General features: G+C 35.8%; 1 protein-coding gene across 23 annotated transcripts in view; it reads left to right on the forward strand.

The window, feature by feature from the left end:
- LOC103567621 (phospholipid-transporting ATPase ABCA3-like) overlaps window positions 1–15,811 on the forward strand; it is a 223,642-nt gene that overhangs the window by 93,603 nt on the left and 114,228 nt on the right. For 22 of the 23 annotated variants that reach the window (XM_070568409.1, XM_070568408.1, XM_070568411.1 and 19 more), the window contains one exon: window positions 245–362. The exons of the other annotated variant lie outside the window; for it this stretch is intronic. In XM_070568409.1, the coding sequence (XP_070424510.1) occupies window positions 245–362 (118 nt within the window). The remainder of the gene's footprint in view (window positions 1–244; window positions 363–15,811) is intronic. 23 annotated transcript variants of the gene reach the window in all.

Raw genomic sequence — 15,811 nt, forward strand, 5'->3', positions numbered from 1 at the left:
AGAGAAGTCTCCATTTTCCTTACCAAATGTAATTAGATATACATACCACTGTACCTTCACCCTTATTGTGACTAATATACAAACTCAGTGCACCTGCAAATATTATTCCTTGTTCAAATCATCTTTATTTTACAACATGAGTTTGGTGATATAATTTTGTTTTTCTAAAGATAGAGGATATGAGTGTTTGTCTTTCATAAGTGATAGTGACACATATAAAATTATTCTTTCTTGTATCCCACAGGAATTTGGTGACAAAGTAGCAGTAAACAACCTGTCTTTGAATTTATATAAGGGGCAGATAACTATGCTTCTAGGACAAAATGGGGCAGGAAAAACTACAACCTTATCTATTCTTGCAGGTATGTATTTATCTCTGTCCAGAATAGAAGTCAGGTTCCTTCTAAGACTTTTAACCAATCAACTGCTTCTGGTGTTGAGTAGGTTGTCATTTCAGTGTTGCAGTTATTTTTACAATTTCAATTACTTACAACCATGATGCTCCAGATAATGTAATAAATGCATTCATTTATTCAATGAAAATGTATATGCCAGTTCTTTTTATAGGAGCTGATGATCAGTGGTGATTACAATGTTGCTACACAATTTTATACTCTGGTGAATATACAGACAAGAAACTTGAAACTTATGGTACACCATAAGTAAGAAAGAGGATGTTACAGGAAAGATACTATTCACTCAATAGAATGACACCTAACATGTTTGGGGGGGTGAGGAATAGGTAAGTGATGTCAAATGCGAAGCAAATAGGAGGTATAAAGGACTGTGAAGGAAAGGAAAGAAGAACATTATAGGTGTAAGCAAAGACCAGGAGTGTTGAAAGCATGGAACACCTATATGACTAGATCAGAGAAGGCATTTAAATAATGGTGAAAGATAAAGCTGATTGAATAACCAAAAGGTCAAATCATAAAAGGTTTTGAGGAAGCCATGCTGTGTAGTTTAGAATCTAATGCTGAGAGCAGTGAGAAGCCATAGAATAATATTTTATGAAAATTTATACTTTAGAACTGCATTCACCAGAAAGGAAGAATGGATAAGGAATACTAGAGACCATTAGGATAGTGAATACCATGTATGTGAGATTAATGTAACTCCTAGGGGCTGAAGAAGGGCTGAGCCTAGTAGTTTAGATAAAAATAACCTCTCCTGTAGCACAAAAACAATGCCAAAACTGAGGAGTGACATCAGCATCATGGTGGAGGAGCTCTTCCCTTAGTGTCTCCCCCATAAGATACTGCAAAAACGACATTCACAAACCAACAGAGGACATTCACACAACTCAATAGATGTCTCAGAGATCCACACAGACATACGTCTGAAGATGGGGGTGCTGGACCCCTCCCCAGGAGGCAGTGGGAGGAGGTAAGGAGATCTCCTCTCCCTCCCCAAGTGGCAGTGATCTAGGGCATGGGATGGCAGCCAGGAGTGACACTGAGAGGAGAAGGTGAGAAAGACAGCTCTCTACGGGACAATCTGTGCTCTTGGAGTTGCCTCCTAGCCTGTACAAATGCTCCACACCAAGGCAGCTAAGCAATCACAGGGGTGTCCACTCCACACGAATGTGAGCAGCCCAAGCCAGCAGACTTTGCAGAGCAGGGGCAGGCAGGATCGTGCACATGAAAGAAAGTGTCCCTCGCCCCCTCCCACCTGGTCAGCCAGAACAGGCATCCCCACCAGACCACTTGTACATAGATGTGTAAAGGAGCAGCAGCCAGTGGGCAAACACAGATAGACCCATCAGCACAGCTTCCAACAGAGGCATATCTTCTAGGGTTCACAGAGAGCTCAGAAGACATAGTTCCTGCCTTCCCCCAGCAGTATCAGGTAGAACTACAACCGGATATTATCACTATGCAATGGCACGTCTACCCCATCAAATAGTATGAAGAGGTATATTAACACTCCAGACCAGAAGCAAAATGACAAGCAACCAGAAATCAATCATGAAAACAGAAATTTACAATCTAAATAACAGAGAATTCAAAATAGCTATCATAAAGAAACTCAGTGAGTTACAAGAAAACTCAGAAAGACAGTTTAATGATCTCAGGAATGGAAAATTAATGAACAGAGGGAATTCCTCACAAAAGTGGTTAAAATTATTTAAAAAATCAAACAGGAATGTTGGATATGAAAACACAATGAATGAGATAAATGAAAACCTGGAGTCCTTAAAAAATAGAACTGATTTATGGAGGCTGGAATCAGTAATTTAGAGGACAGAAATAGAGAAATGCTACACATGGAGGAGAGAGAACTAAGACTAAAAAGAAATGGAGAAATTCTCTGAGAAATATGCGACTCAATTAGGAAATCTAACGTAAGGATTATAGGTATTCAAGAGGGAGAAGAAAGGGAGAAATGAGCAGAGAGCTTGTGCAAAGAAATAATAGCTGAGAACTTCCCAAACCTGGAGAAGGGAGCTGGAATTACATGTAAATGAAGCCAATAGATTTCCTAATTACATCAATGTAAAAAGACCTTCTCCAAGGCATATATTAGTAAAACTAAAAAAGTGAATGTCAAAGGAAAAATATTAAGGGCAGGAAGGCAGAAGAAAATAAACTACAAAGGAACCCCTATGAGGCTTTCAGCAGAATTCTCATCAGAAACATTACAGGCTAGGAGAGGGTGGAATGACATGTTCAAAATTCTGAAACGCAAAAACTTTCAGCAAAGAATATTCTATCCAGTGAAACTATCCTTCAGATATGATGGAGAAATAAAAACTTTCCCAGACAAATGGAAAGTGAGGGAGTTCATCGCCTCAAGACCCCCCTACAAGAAATTATCAAGAAGGCCCTTATACCTAGAAAAAGAAAGAAAGAAAGAAGAGTTTACAAAGCTTAGAGCAAGGAGATAAATAGCAGACAAAATCAGAAAATTGCAGCTCTCTATCAGAACATGTTAGCAAACAATTATAACATTAAAGATAGATGTAAGGAAAGCATCAAAAATAACTATAATCACTTCAATTTAATCACAAACTCAGCAAAAATGAAATACATTGTGACAACAATAACTTAGATGGGGAGGAGGAAAGAGATGGAACCTGCTTAAATTAAGGAAATAACAGACTATCAGAAAATGGACCATCTCATCTATGAGATCTTTTATACAAACCTCATGGTAAACACTAAACAAAAAAATCAGAGCAGAAACACAAATGATAAATAAAAAGAAAACTGAGAACACCATCCTAGAAAAACAGCAAACTGAACTGGCAGTCAGAAAAACATAGGACAATAAGCGAGGGAAATACATAACAACTGGAAAACAAGTGATAACATGTCAGTATTAATCCCACATATATCAATAATCACTCTAAATGTAAATGGATTGAATTCTCCAATCAAAAGGCATAGAGTGGATGGATGGATTAAAAAGCAAGACCTGACAATATGCTTCCTCCAGGAAACACATTGCGGCTCTAAAGACAAACACTGGCTTAGAGTGGAAGGATGGGAGATGATACTCCAAGCTAATGTCAAACAAAGGAAAACAGATGTTGTCATACATATATCAGACAAAGTAGACTTCAAGATAAAAAAGACAATGAGAGACAAAGAGGGGCGGAATGTGATTATAAAAGTGACAGATAACACTTATAAATATATATGCACCTAATACAGGAGTACCAAAGTGCATAAACCAACTATTAACAGACCTAAAAGGAGAAATTAACAATAACACAATAAATAGTAGGGGACCTCTACACCCCACTTACATCAATGGGTAGATCATCTGGAAAGAAACTCAACAAGGAAATAGTGGAATGAAATAAAAAACTAGAAGAGATGGACTTAATAGATATATAGAGAACAGTCCGTCTGAAATCAGCAGAATACACATTCTTCTCAAGTGCACATGGAACGTTCTCAAAGATAGACAATATGTTGGGAAATAAGGCAAGCCTCAATAAATTTATGAAGATTGAAATCACATCAAGCTTTTTTCCTGATCATAACGCTTTGAAACTAGAAATCAACTACAAAAAAAAAGCTGGGAAAGTGACAAATATGTGACGACAAAACAACACACTACTAAACTACTAATGGGTCAATGAAGTGATTAAAGGAGAAATAAAAATATATCTGGAGACAAACGAAAAATACACAATACCAACTCATATGGGATGCAGCAAAAGTGGTCCTAAGAGGGAAATTCAGGGGCCAGCCCAGTGGTGCAGTGGTTAAGTGTACATGTTCCACTTCAGCAGCCTGGAGTTCACCAGTTTGGATCCCGGGTGTGGACATTGCACTGCTTGGCAAGCCATGCTGTGGTAGGTGTCCCACATATAAAGTAGAGGAAGATGGGCACGGATGTTAGCTCAGGGTCAGTCTTCCTCAGCCAAAAGAGGAGGATTGACAGCAGATGTTAGCTCACAGCTAATCTTCCTAAAAAGGAAAAGGGAAATTCATAGCAATACAGGTCTGCTTTGACAAACAAGAAAAGTCTCAAATAAGCAATCTTAAACTATACCTAACAGAACTGGAAAAAGAACAAACAAATCCCAAAGTCAGCAGATGGAAGGAAATAAAAATTAGAGCAGAAATAAATGAAATTGAAACAAAAAAATCTGTAAAAGGATCAATGAAACAAAGAGCTCATTCTGTGAGAAGATAAAATTGACAAACCCTTAGCCAGACTCACTAACAAAAAAAAGAGAGAAGGCTCAAATAAATGACATTAAAAATGAAAGAAATTACAATGAATACCACAGAAATACAAAGAACTATGAGAGAATACCATGAAAAACTATATGCCAACAAATTGGACAATCTACAAGATATGGATAAATTCTTAGACTTGTACAACCTCTAAAACTGAAGAAGAAAGAGAGAATCTGAGTAGCCCAACCACAAGTAAAGACATTGAAACAGTAATCAAAAGCCTCTCAAAAAATAAAAGTCCAGCACCAGGTGGCTTCTCTGGAGAATTCTATCAAACATTCAAAGATTTAATACCTATCCTTCTCTTACTATTCCAAAAAATTGAAGAAATGGAACACATCATAACTCATCCTACAAGACCAAATTCACCCTGATCCCAAAGCCAGGCAAGAACACAAAGAAGGAAAATTACAGGCCAATATCACTGATGAACAAGATGCAAAAAGCCTCAACAAAATATTGACATACTGAATACAACAATACTTTAAAAGGATCACACACCATGATCAAGTGTGATTTGTACCAGGGATGCCAGGATGGTTTAGCATCTGCAAGTAAATCAATGTAATACACCACATTAACAAAATGAGGAATAAAAACCACATGATCATCTCAATAGATTCAGACAAAGCGTTTGACAAGATCCAACATCCATTTATGACCCAAAAAAACACTTAATAAAGTGGGTATAGAAGGAAAGTACCTCAACATAATACGGATGATATGTCACAAACCCACAGCCAACATAATACTCCACAGGGAAAAGCTGAAACCATCCCTCTGAGAACTGGACCAAGGGTCCTGACTCTCACCACTGGTATTCAACATAGTTCTGGAGGTTTTGACCAGAGTAATTAGACAAGAAAAAGAAATAAATGGCATCCAAATTGTCAAGGAAGAAGTGAAATTTGCTGTTTGCAGATAACATGCTTCTATGTGGAAAATTGTAAAGAATCCATTGGAAAACTATTAGAAATAATCAACAACTATAGCAAAGTTGCAGGGTACAAAATCAACTTACAGATATCAGTTGTGTTTCTATACTCTAATAATGAACTAACAGTATACAATCCCCATTACAATCGCAACCAAAAGAATAAAATATGTAGGAATAGTTTTACCAAGGAGGTGAAAAACCTGTACAATGAAAAGTATAAGGCATTATTGAAAGGAGTTGATGATGACATAAATAAATGGAATAGGGGCCGGCTCCATGGCCGAGTGGTTAAGTTCACACGCTCTGCTGCAGCAGCCCAGGGTTCGGATCCTGGGCACGGACATGGTACCACTCATCAGGTCACGTTGAGGCGGCATCCCACATCCCACGACTAGGAGGACCTGCAACTAAGATATACAACTATGTACGGGGGCAGGGTTGGGGAGATAAAGCAGAAAAAAAAATTTTCCTTTAAAAAAAAAGAAATGGAATGATATTCCTTGCACACAGATTGGAAGAATAAACATAGTTAAAATGTCCATACTACCTAAAGCAATCTTCAGATTTAATGCAATCCTAATAAGAATCCCAATGATATTCTTCATGGAAATAGAAAAAAGAATCCTAGAATTCATATGGGGCAACAAAAGACCCCAAGTAGCTAAAGCAATCTTGAGAGAAAAGAACAAAGCTGGAGGCAGCACCATCCCTGACTTCAAAATATACTACAAAGCTTTAGTAATCAAAACAGCACAGTACTGGTACAAAAAAACACACACACACACACACACACAGCTCAATGGAACAGAATTGAAAGCCCAGAAATAAAACTACACTCTACAGACAGCTAATCTTCAACAAAGGAGCGAAGAGCTTACAATGGAGAAAGGAAATTCTCTTCAATGAATGGTGTTGGGAAAACTGGAGAGCTACATGCAAAAAAAGGAAAGTAGACCATTATCTTACACCATACACAAAACTTAACTCAAAACGGGTTAAAGACTTGAAGGTAAGATGTGAAACCATAAAACTCCTACAAGAAAATATAGGCAGTAAACTCTTTGACATTGGCCTTAGAAATATTTTTTCAAATACCATGTCTACTTGGGCAAGGGAAGCAAAAGAAAAAGTAAGCAAATGGGACTTCATCAGTAAAGAGCTTCTGCAAGGCAAAGCAAACCAGGAACAAAATGAAAAGACAGCCCACCTACTCGGAGAAAATATTTGCAAATCATATATCCAAAAAGGCTTTAATCTCCATAATACCTAAAGAACTCACACAACTGAACAGCAAAGAAACAAACAACCCAATCAAAAAAATGGGCAGAGGGTATGAACAGACATTTTCCCAAAGAAGATATACAGATGGCCAATAGACACATGAAAAGATGTTCAACATTTCTAATCATTAGGGAAATGCAAGTCAAACATACAATGAGATATCACTTTACACCCGATAGAATGGCTATAATTACCAAGACAAAAAATAAATATTGGGGAGGATGTGGAGAAAAGGGAAGGCTCATATGCGGCTGGTGCAAATGCAGACTCATGCTGCCACTATGGAAAACAGTATGGAGAGTTCTCAAAAGACTAAAAGTAGAAATTCTGTATGACTCAGCCCTCCCACTACTGGGTATTTATCCAAATAACTTGAAATCAGCAATTGAAAGAGACTTATGCATCCCTATGTTCACTGCAGCATTATTCACAATAGCCAAATATGAAGGAACCCAAGTGGCCATCAACTGATGAATGGATAAGGAACATGTGATATATATATATGCAATGGAATGCTACTCACTCATTAAAAAAAAGAAAATTATCCCATTTGCAGCAACATGGATGAAGCTTGAGGGCATTATGTTAAGCAAAATAGCTGAGGAGGTAGCTCCAACTTCCAGTCCTTTCACAAGAAAAATTGATAAATAAGCATAAAATGTTAAAACCAATTTTTTCAAAAATCTGGAAACATTTGGAGACTTACAGCAATCAAGCAATGCTAAATGAACAAAAAGGCAATTTAGAAAGAGTAGGAGGTGAGAGTAACATCAGCAATATGCTGGACTTGGAAGCTTCAGGCCCTCATTCCCCACAGAGACACTGAGTTAACAACAATATACAGACAAAAATGCCTTTTTGAAAGCTCTAGAAACAAGTTTAGAAGCTGCAGCATGGAAATGAATGCATAGACAATATCCAAAGGGGTATAAAGTTTGAGGCATTTTCTTGCCTTAATCCCTCTCCCCACATGGCATGGCATAATCAAGAGGAAACTTCCCAATTTCAAGCTCCTTTGTCAGGACAGAAAGAAAAGACTGGAACTTGTGCCCAATATTCTGGCTTGTCTGGGGACTGCCCAATGGACTAATTTCTCTCTTGCTTAACAGAGTACTAATGGGAGTGGCTGCATGGTATGACTGTCAGGTTGGAATCCACAGAAAGAAGAAGCAAGCTCTGCAGCACTTTAAGGTTCTTTAAAGCAGTAGAAAGTCTGCATTTCTGCTGGCAGATGCCAAGGGGACAACAGATTATAGGCAGAAAAATACAATAGAAACTGAAACCAAAACCTGCAAGCCACTTATGGAACTTAAGATAATTAAAGACAACCATTTATACTGGAATAAAAGCACATGCACAACCCTAGAGAAGACACATCCCCAGAAAAGGTTTGAAAGGTCCCAAACCTCTATCTTGGCTGATTGGTAAAGGACTTCCCCTGCATGAAGCCAGTCTCTAAAGACTGAGGAAAGTATCCATTTTTTAAATTCTTAAATCTCAACAAAACATTATAAGCCATACAAAGAAACAAGGAAACATGCCCCAGTCAAAGGAACAAAACAGAGTTCAAGAACCTGACCCTTAAGAAACACAGACCTCTGAATTACCTGACAGAAATAATGTTAAAGTTGTTCAATGATCTAAAAGAGAACACAAATTGACAACTAAATAAAATGAGGAAAATGATGCATAAACAAAATTAAAATACTAAGAAAGATGGAAATTATTTTTTAAAAACCCAAAAATGTTCTAGGTGTAAAAATATAACTAAATTGAAAACTTCATTAGAAGATTTCAACATCAAACTTGATCAGGCAGAAAAATGAATCAGTGAACTTAAAGACAGGACATTTGAAATTATCAACTCAGAGGAGTAAAAAGAGAAAAGAATGAAGAAAAGTGAGAAGAGCCCAAGTGACTTATGGGATACCAACAAGTGGACTACTATATGCATTGTGGGAGTCCCAGAGATGAGAGAGAGAAAGTAACAGAGTATTTAAAGAAAGAATGGCTGAAAACTTCCCAAATTTGGGAAAAGAAACAGACATACAAATCCAAGAAGGTCAACAAGCTACAAGTACAACTGTGAAAGAAACCCACAATGAGACACATTATAATGAAACTCTAAAAATTTCAGAGAAAGGTGACTCTTTAATTGCAATGGAGCCTCTATAAGATTTTCAGCAGATTATTCTGCAGAAAGCTTGAGGTGCAGAAGGTAGTGGTAATAAGTTCAAAGTGCTGAAATTTAAAAAACCTGCAACCAAGAAAACTGTATCTGTGAAAACTGTACTTCAAAAATGAAGGAAAAATTAAGATTTTCCCAGTTAAACTAAAGCTTAAGGAATTTACTACCACCAGACCTCTCCTACAAGAAATGCTAAGAGAGTACTTCAAGTTGAAATGAAGGACTCCAGACAGCAACAAAAAGCCATATAAAAATATATGGACAAATATAGAAACCTGTTTTATTCTAATTCTGGTGCATAAGTTCACTTTTGACTCATATAGAGCTTAAAAGACAAAAGCATAAAAAATAATTATGAATCTATGTTAATGAGAACACAATACATAAAGACATAACTTGTCTTTATAAAAGAACTACAATGAGATATTGCCTCATACCCATCAGAATGGCTATCCTTACCAAGACAAAAAATAACAAATTTTGGAGAGGATGTGGAGAAAAGGGATCCCTCATACACTGCTGGTGGGAATACAAACTGGTGGACTCCAACATTCTTTCATGATTAAAAACACTCAAATTAGGACTAGAAGGAAACTACTTCAACACAACAAAGGTCATATATGAAAAGCCCACAGCTATTATCATACCTAATGGTGAAAGAATGAGAAATTATCCTCTAAGATCAGGAAGAAGACAAGGATGCCTACTCTTGCCACTTCTATTCAACGTAGTACTGGAAGTCTTAGAGAAACTAAGCAATAAAAAGAAATATAAGTCTTCCAAATTGGAAAGGAAAAAGTAAAATTGTTTGCAAATAACATGAATTTTATATATGGAAAACCATAAAGATTACACACACACACACACACACACACACAAACCCTGTTAGAACTAATTAGTGAATAGAGTAAAGTTCCAGGATACAAAATCAACACAAAAATCAGTTGCATTTCTATAAGCTAAAAATGAACAATGTGAAATTAAGAAAACACTTCAATTCCAGCAGTATCAAAAAAGAATAAATACTTAGGAATAGACTTAACCAAAGAGATAAGACTTATACACTGCAAACTAAAAAACATTGCTGAAAGATAATGAAGAAGACAGAAATAAAGACATCTAGTGTTCTTGGATTGAAAGACTTTATATTAAATTATATTTATAATACTCAAAATTATCTTCATATTCAATGCAATCTCTATCAAAATTCCAATGGCATTTTTGCCAAAATAGGAAAATCTATCCTAAAATTTGTATGGTATCTCAAGGAATCCTGAATAGCAAAAACAATATTGAAAAGAAAAAGAAAGTTGGAGGCCTCACACTTCCCAATTTAGAAACATATTACAAAGCTACAGTAATCAAAATCATGTGGCACTGGCATAAAGGCAAACATATAGACCAATGAAATGAAATAGAGAGCCAAGAAAATAACCATGGTGTCTATATTCAGATGATCTTCAACAAGGGTGCCAAAACCTCTCAATGGGAAAAGTAGTTTCTTCAACAGATAGAGGTAGGAAAACTGCAAATGGGCAAAATGATGAAATTAGAACTTTACCTTACACTATATAGAAAAATTAACTCAAAGTCAAATAGAGACCTAAATATAAAACCTAAAACTACAAAATTAGTATAAGAAAATATGAGAAAACTTCATGACATTGGGTTTAGCAATGATTTATTAGTTAGGATACCAAAAGCAAAAATGGACAAATAAGACTAAATCAAACTTAAAAACTTCTGTGCTTCAAAGGACATAATCAACAGAGTGAAAAGGCAAACTATGGAACTGACAAGTTTAGAAAGCCACCTGCATGCTTATGGCAAGACGCATGTTCAGGAAAGACTTAAGAAGACCCCATGATTTCACTTCTGGCTGATCTCTAGGCTCAGTGCAGCCTGGTGAGTGTTAAAGGAGTTCCTAGCAAAGGCCGCTCTGTAAAGACTGGAAGAGTTTTGTTTTATTTTGTTTTGTTCTTTAGCTCCTGGCATTCAAGGAAATCTCTGTCAAAACACTACCTGTATACAATCTAAAGGATCAAGAGATTTCAGTAATCACACAAGACAAAGAAGGCAGTCTTTATTAAAGTAGATTAGAAAAATTATTAAACAAATGGATGAATGCAACCTTCAATAATCAAAAACCTTGGCGAGAGGAGAGAATCTGCAGACTTACCACATTACAATATTCAAATGTCCAGCATTCAACAAAACATCACTAGATATACAAAGAAATAGGAAAGTATGTCCCACCCAAAGGAATAAAATAAATTGACAGAAACCAGCCCTGAGGAAGTCCAGGCAAAGGACTTACTAGGCAATGACTTTAAATTAGCTGTCTCAAATATACTCAAAGAATTAAAGAAAACCTGCACAAAAACTAAGGAAATCAGGGAAATGACAGAGGACAAAATTAAGTATCAATAAAGAGGTAGCAATTTTAAAAAGGAACCAGGCAGAAATTCTGGGCCTGAAAAGTACAATGACGGAAATGAAAGTTTTATTAGAGGGGTTAAACAGAAGAATTGAGCAAGCAGAAGAAAGAATCATTGAATTTGAAGGTAGGACAGTTGAGATTATCCAGTCTAAAGAACTGAAACAAAAAAGATGAAGAAAGTGAGAGAGACTAAGGAACCCATAGGACACTATCAAATATACCAAACAGGGGAGTCCAAGAAGGAGAGCAGAAAGAGAAGGGGGTTGAAATAGATTGGAAGACAATGGCCCAAAACTTCCTAGACTTGATGAAATACTTAAATCTGCCCATCCAAAAATCTCATTGAACTCCAACTGGATAAACTTGAAGCATTCAACATCAATACACACTATAATCAAACTGTCAGAAAACAAAGAGAGAATTTTGAGAGCACCAAGAAAGAAATAACTTCTCACATACAAGAGATTCTCACATACAAGGGATTCTCAAAAGTTACTAAATGATTTCTTATTAGAAATCATGGATACTAGAAAGTAGTGGGATGACATATTTAAAGTGCTGAAAGAAAAAAATCTTTTGGCCAAAAATGCTCTGCCTGGAAAAACTGTGCATCAAAAATAAAAGAAAAATTAAGATACCTATATAAACAAAAGCCAAGCAAGTTCATTAGCATGACATTTAGCATTACAAGAAATGGTAAAAGGAGTCCTTCAGGTAAAAATGGAAGTACACTAGACAGTCACTTGAAGCTAGCATGAAGAAATAAAGGTCTCCAGTGAAAGTAATTGTATAGGCAGACACAAAATCCAGTATTACTGTATTTTTGGTTTGTAACTTACATTTTCATATGTGGTTTCAAAGACAAATTCATAAAATTATTTTGTGGGGCACTCAATGTGTAAACATGTAATTTATGACAACATAAAGTGGAGAGGATGGAGATGTGTAGGAACAAGGTTTTTATAAGCTACTGAAGTTCAGTAGTTATCAATTCAAACTAAATTATAATAAATTTAATATCTATGTATAATCCCCATGGTAACCACAAATAAAATATCTAGAAATTGTACACCAGGGAAATGAAAAGAGACTCAAAATGGTTCACTAAAAAATCAACTAAGTGAAAATTAAGGCAGTAATAAAGGAAGTGAGGGACATAAGTACAGGACACACAGAAAACAAAGCAGAATGATAAAAGTAATTTTAAGAAGCAATAACTTTAAATGTAAGTGAATTAAACTATCCTGCCTAAAGGCAGAGATTGGGAGAATGGATGTTTTAAACAGACCAAACTATATAATGTCTACAAGAGACTCAATTTAACATCCAAAGACACAAATAGATTTAAAGTTGCAAGATAGAGAGATTGCATGCAAATAGTAACCGAAATAGACCTGAGTTCACTATAATATCAAACAAAGTTGACTTAAGGTCAAAATTGTAAAAAAAGACAGATAAAAGACATTATATATTGATTAAAGGGTCGGTTTCATCAAAAAGATAAGTCATAAATATATATGCACCAAACAACATAGCCCCAAAATATATGAAGCAAAATTTTACTTCAATATCCCAAATTCAAAGAAAGATAGGTCAACAACAGGGAAGAGTAATATAAAAATAGCAAGCTTGAACAACACACTAAACAGATTGGACAGAACAGATATGTATAGAACACTCCACACAACAGAATACACATTTGCACATAGAACATTCTCCAGGATAGATGATACATTAGGCAAGGAAACAAGTCATGATAAATTTTAAAAGATTGAAATTAGCAAAATATCTTTTCCCACCACAAAGGAACAAGCTAGAAATATAAATAGCACAAAGAAAATTGGGAAATTCACAAGTTTATGTAAATTAAGCAACACATTCTTTAATGACCAAGAGAACAAAGAAGAAATTGTAAGAGAAATTGGAATTGAAAAGAAGAAAATTTCAAATCAATTATCTAACATTACACCTTGAAGAGTTAGAAAAAGAGGAGGAAATCAAACCCAAGGATAGCCAAAGGAAGGAAATAATGGAAATTATAACAGAGAAAAAACATAGAGTAGAAAAACCATAGAATAAACAAAGCCAAAAGCTGGTTTTTCACAAAGATTTCTAGAAAGTGGCAAATCTGTAGCTAAACTGGCTAAGAAAAAAGAGAAGATTGAAATTACTAAAATCAGATATGGAAATGGAGAAATTACTACCAACCTTACAGAAATGAAAAGGGCTTATAAGAGAATACTATGAACAATTGTACACCAACAAGTTAAATAACCTAGATTAAATGGACAAATTCCTAGAAACACCAGAATTACCTGAATGAATTCAAGAAGAAATAGAAAATCTCAACAAATCTATACTGTTACTGCCATAAGGATAAACCTGTAGACCAAAGGAATCAAATTGAGAATCCAGAAATAAACCCATACATCTATGACCATTTAAGTTTTTGGGGGTTTTTCCCTAGGGACTTACTTGTTCCTAATATTTTCATTAACACATTGACTTTGTTTTGATGAATCCTCTAGGAATTTTTATGCAAATGCAGTTTTGCTAAAAGGAACACATTCTTTTCTTCCAGCTTTACCGGGATATAATTGACATATAACATTGTGTAACTTTAAGGTATACAACATATTGATTTGATAGACTTATATACTGCAAAATGATTACCACTGTAGCATTAGCTAACACCTCCATCACATCCCATAGTTACCATTTTTTTTTGTGGTGAAAATATTTAAGATCTACTCTCTTAGCACCTTTCAGATATATAATACAGTATTGTTCACTGTATTCACAATGCTGTGGATTAGATCCCCAGAATTTATTCATCTTCTGACTCGAAGTTTCTACCCTTTGACCAACATCTCTCCCTCTTTCCCATGACAGAAGTCACAGTCCAGGGTCTCCTTTGACCCTAAGCTGTGCCGTCTTGGGGAAGGAGTGATGCTGGCAAAGTCAAGCTGTTCCTCTTAGCACTCCAATGTGTCCAAACTCATGTTTTTTGCTCAAGCGGGATGCTGGAACTTCTCTTCTGTAAACCTGGACTTCCATAAAGGCTATCTCATTCGTGGGTGACTGCCCAAGTCAGTGTTCTCCAGGTGTTCCCAGACCACAGCCAAGAAGGGCTGGAACCAATTCACAGACTACTCCAGGTTCCACCATTGGTACTGAGGTCTGTCTGCCTATTATCGAATGTCCAGGTGGGCAAGACTTCTCCCAGGTACCTTGACATATGGTGCTGGATCCCACAACTCCAACAGAAGCACTTTTGTTGGTGGGTGAATGCTGAATTTCTTTTTTGTTGAGTAGGGGACAAAAATGAGGGACATCTATGTCACCATGATGCTAACATCACTCCATCTGTCCTTTTTTTAAGGCTGAATAATATTCTATTGTGTATATATACCACATTTTATTTATCCATTCATCTGTAGATGGACATTTAGGTTGTTTCCAAATCTTGGCTATTATAAATAATGCTGCAATGAATATAGCAGTGCAAATATCTCTTCAAGATCCTGATTTCAGTGCTTTTGGATAAATACCCAGAAGTGAGACTGCTGGATCATATGGCGGTTGGTTGAATCTTTGGATGCAAAACCAGCAGATACAGAGGGTTAACTATGTATGGTTTACAAATATGATCTTTTTTATTTCTGTGACATCAGTTGCAATGTCTCTTTTATTTCTGATTCTGTTTGTCTTCCCACTTTTTTCGTCAGTCTAGTTAAGGTTTGTCAATTATGTTTATCTTTTCAAATAATTTTAATGATTTTTTTCTATTGTGTTTCTAGTCTCAATTTTGGTTATTTATTCTCTACCTCTTGTTATTTCTTTCCTTCTGCTAACTTTGGAATTAGTTTGCCCTTTTTATAGTTCCTTGAGGTGTAAAGTTAGGTGGTTGTTTTTTTCCTTCTTTTTTAATGTAGGCATTGATCAATATAATCTTGCCTCAGTACTGTTTTTGCTGCATCCCATAGGTTTTGATATGTTGTGTTTTCATTTTCATTTGACTCAAGATATTTTCTAATTCTCTTTTTATTTCTTCTTTGACCTATTGCTTTTTCAAGAATGTGATTTTTCAAAAATTAAATTTCCACATTTATAAATTGTCCAGTTTTCCTTCTGCTATTGCTTTCTAGTTTCATTCTTTTGTGGTTTAAAAAGATATTTAGTATTATTTCAATCTTAAATTTTTTATGCCTTGTTTTGGGACTTAACATATGGTCTATCCTGGAGAATGTTCTGTGTGCACTTGACAA

The sequence above is a fragment of the Equus przewalskii genome, chromosome 12 (genome assembly GCF_037783145.1).
Source record: "Equus przewalskii isolate Varuska chromosome 12, EquPr2, whole genome shotgun sequence".
NCBI classification, from domain to species: Eukaryota; Metazoa; Chordata; class Mammalia; order Perissodactyla; family Equidae; genus Equus; species Equus przewalskii.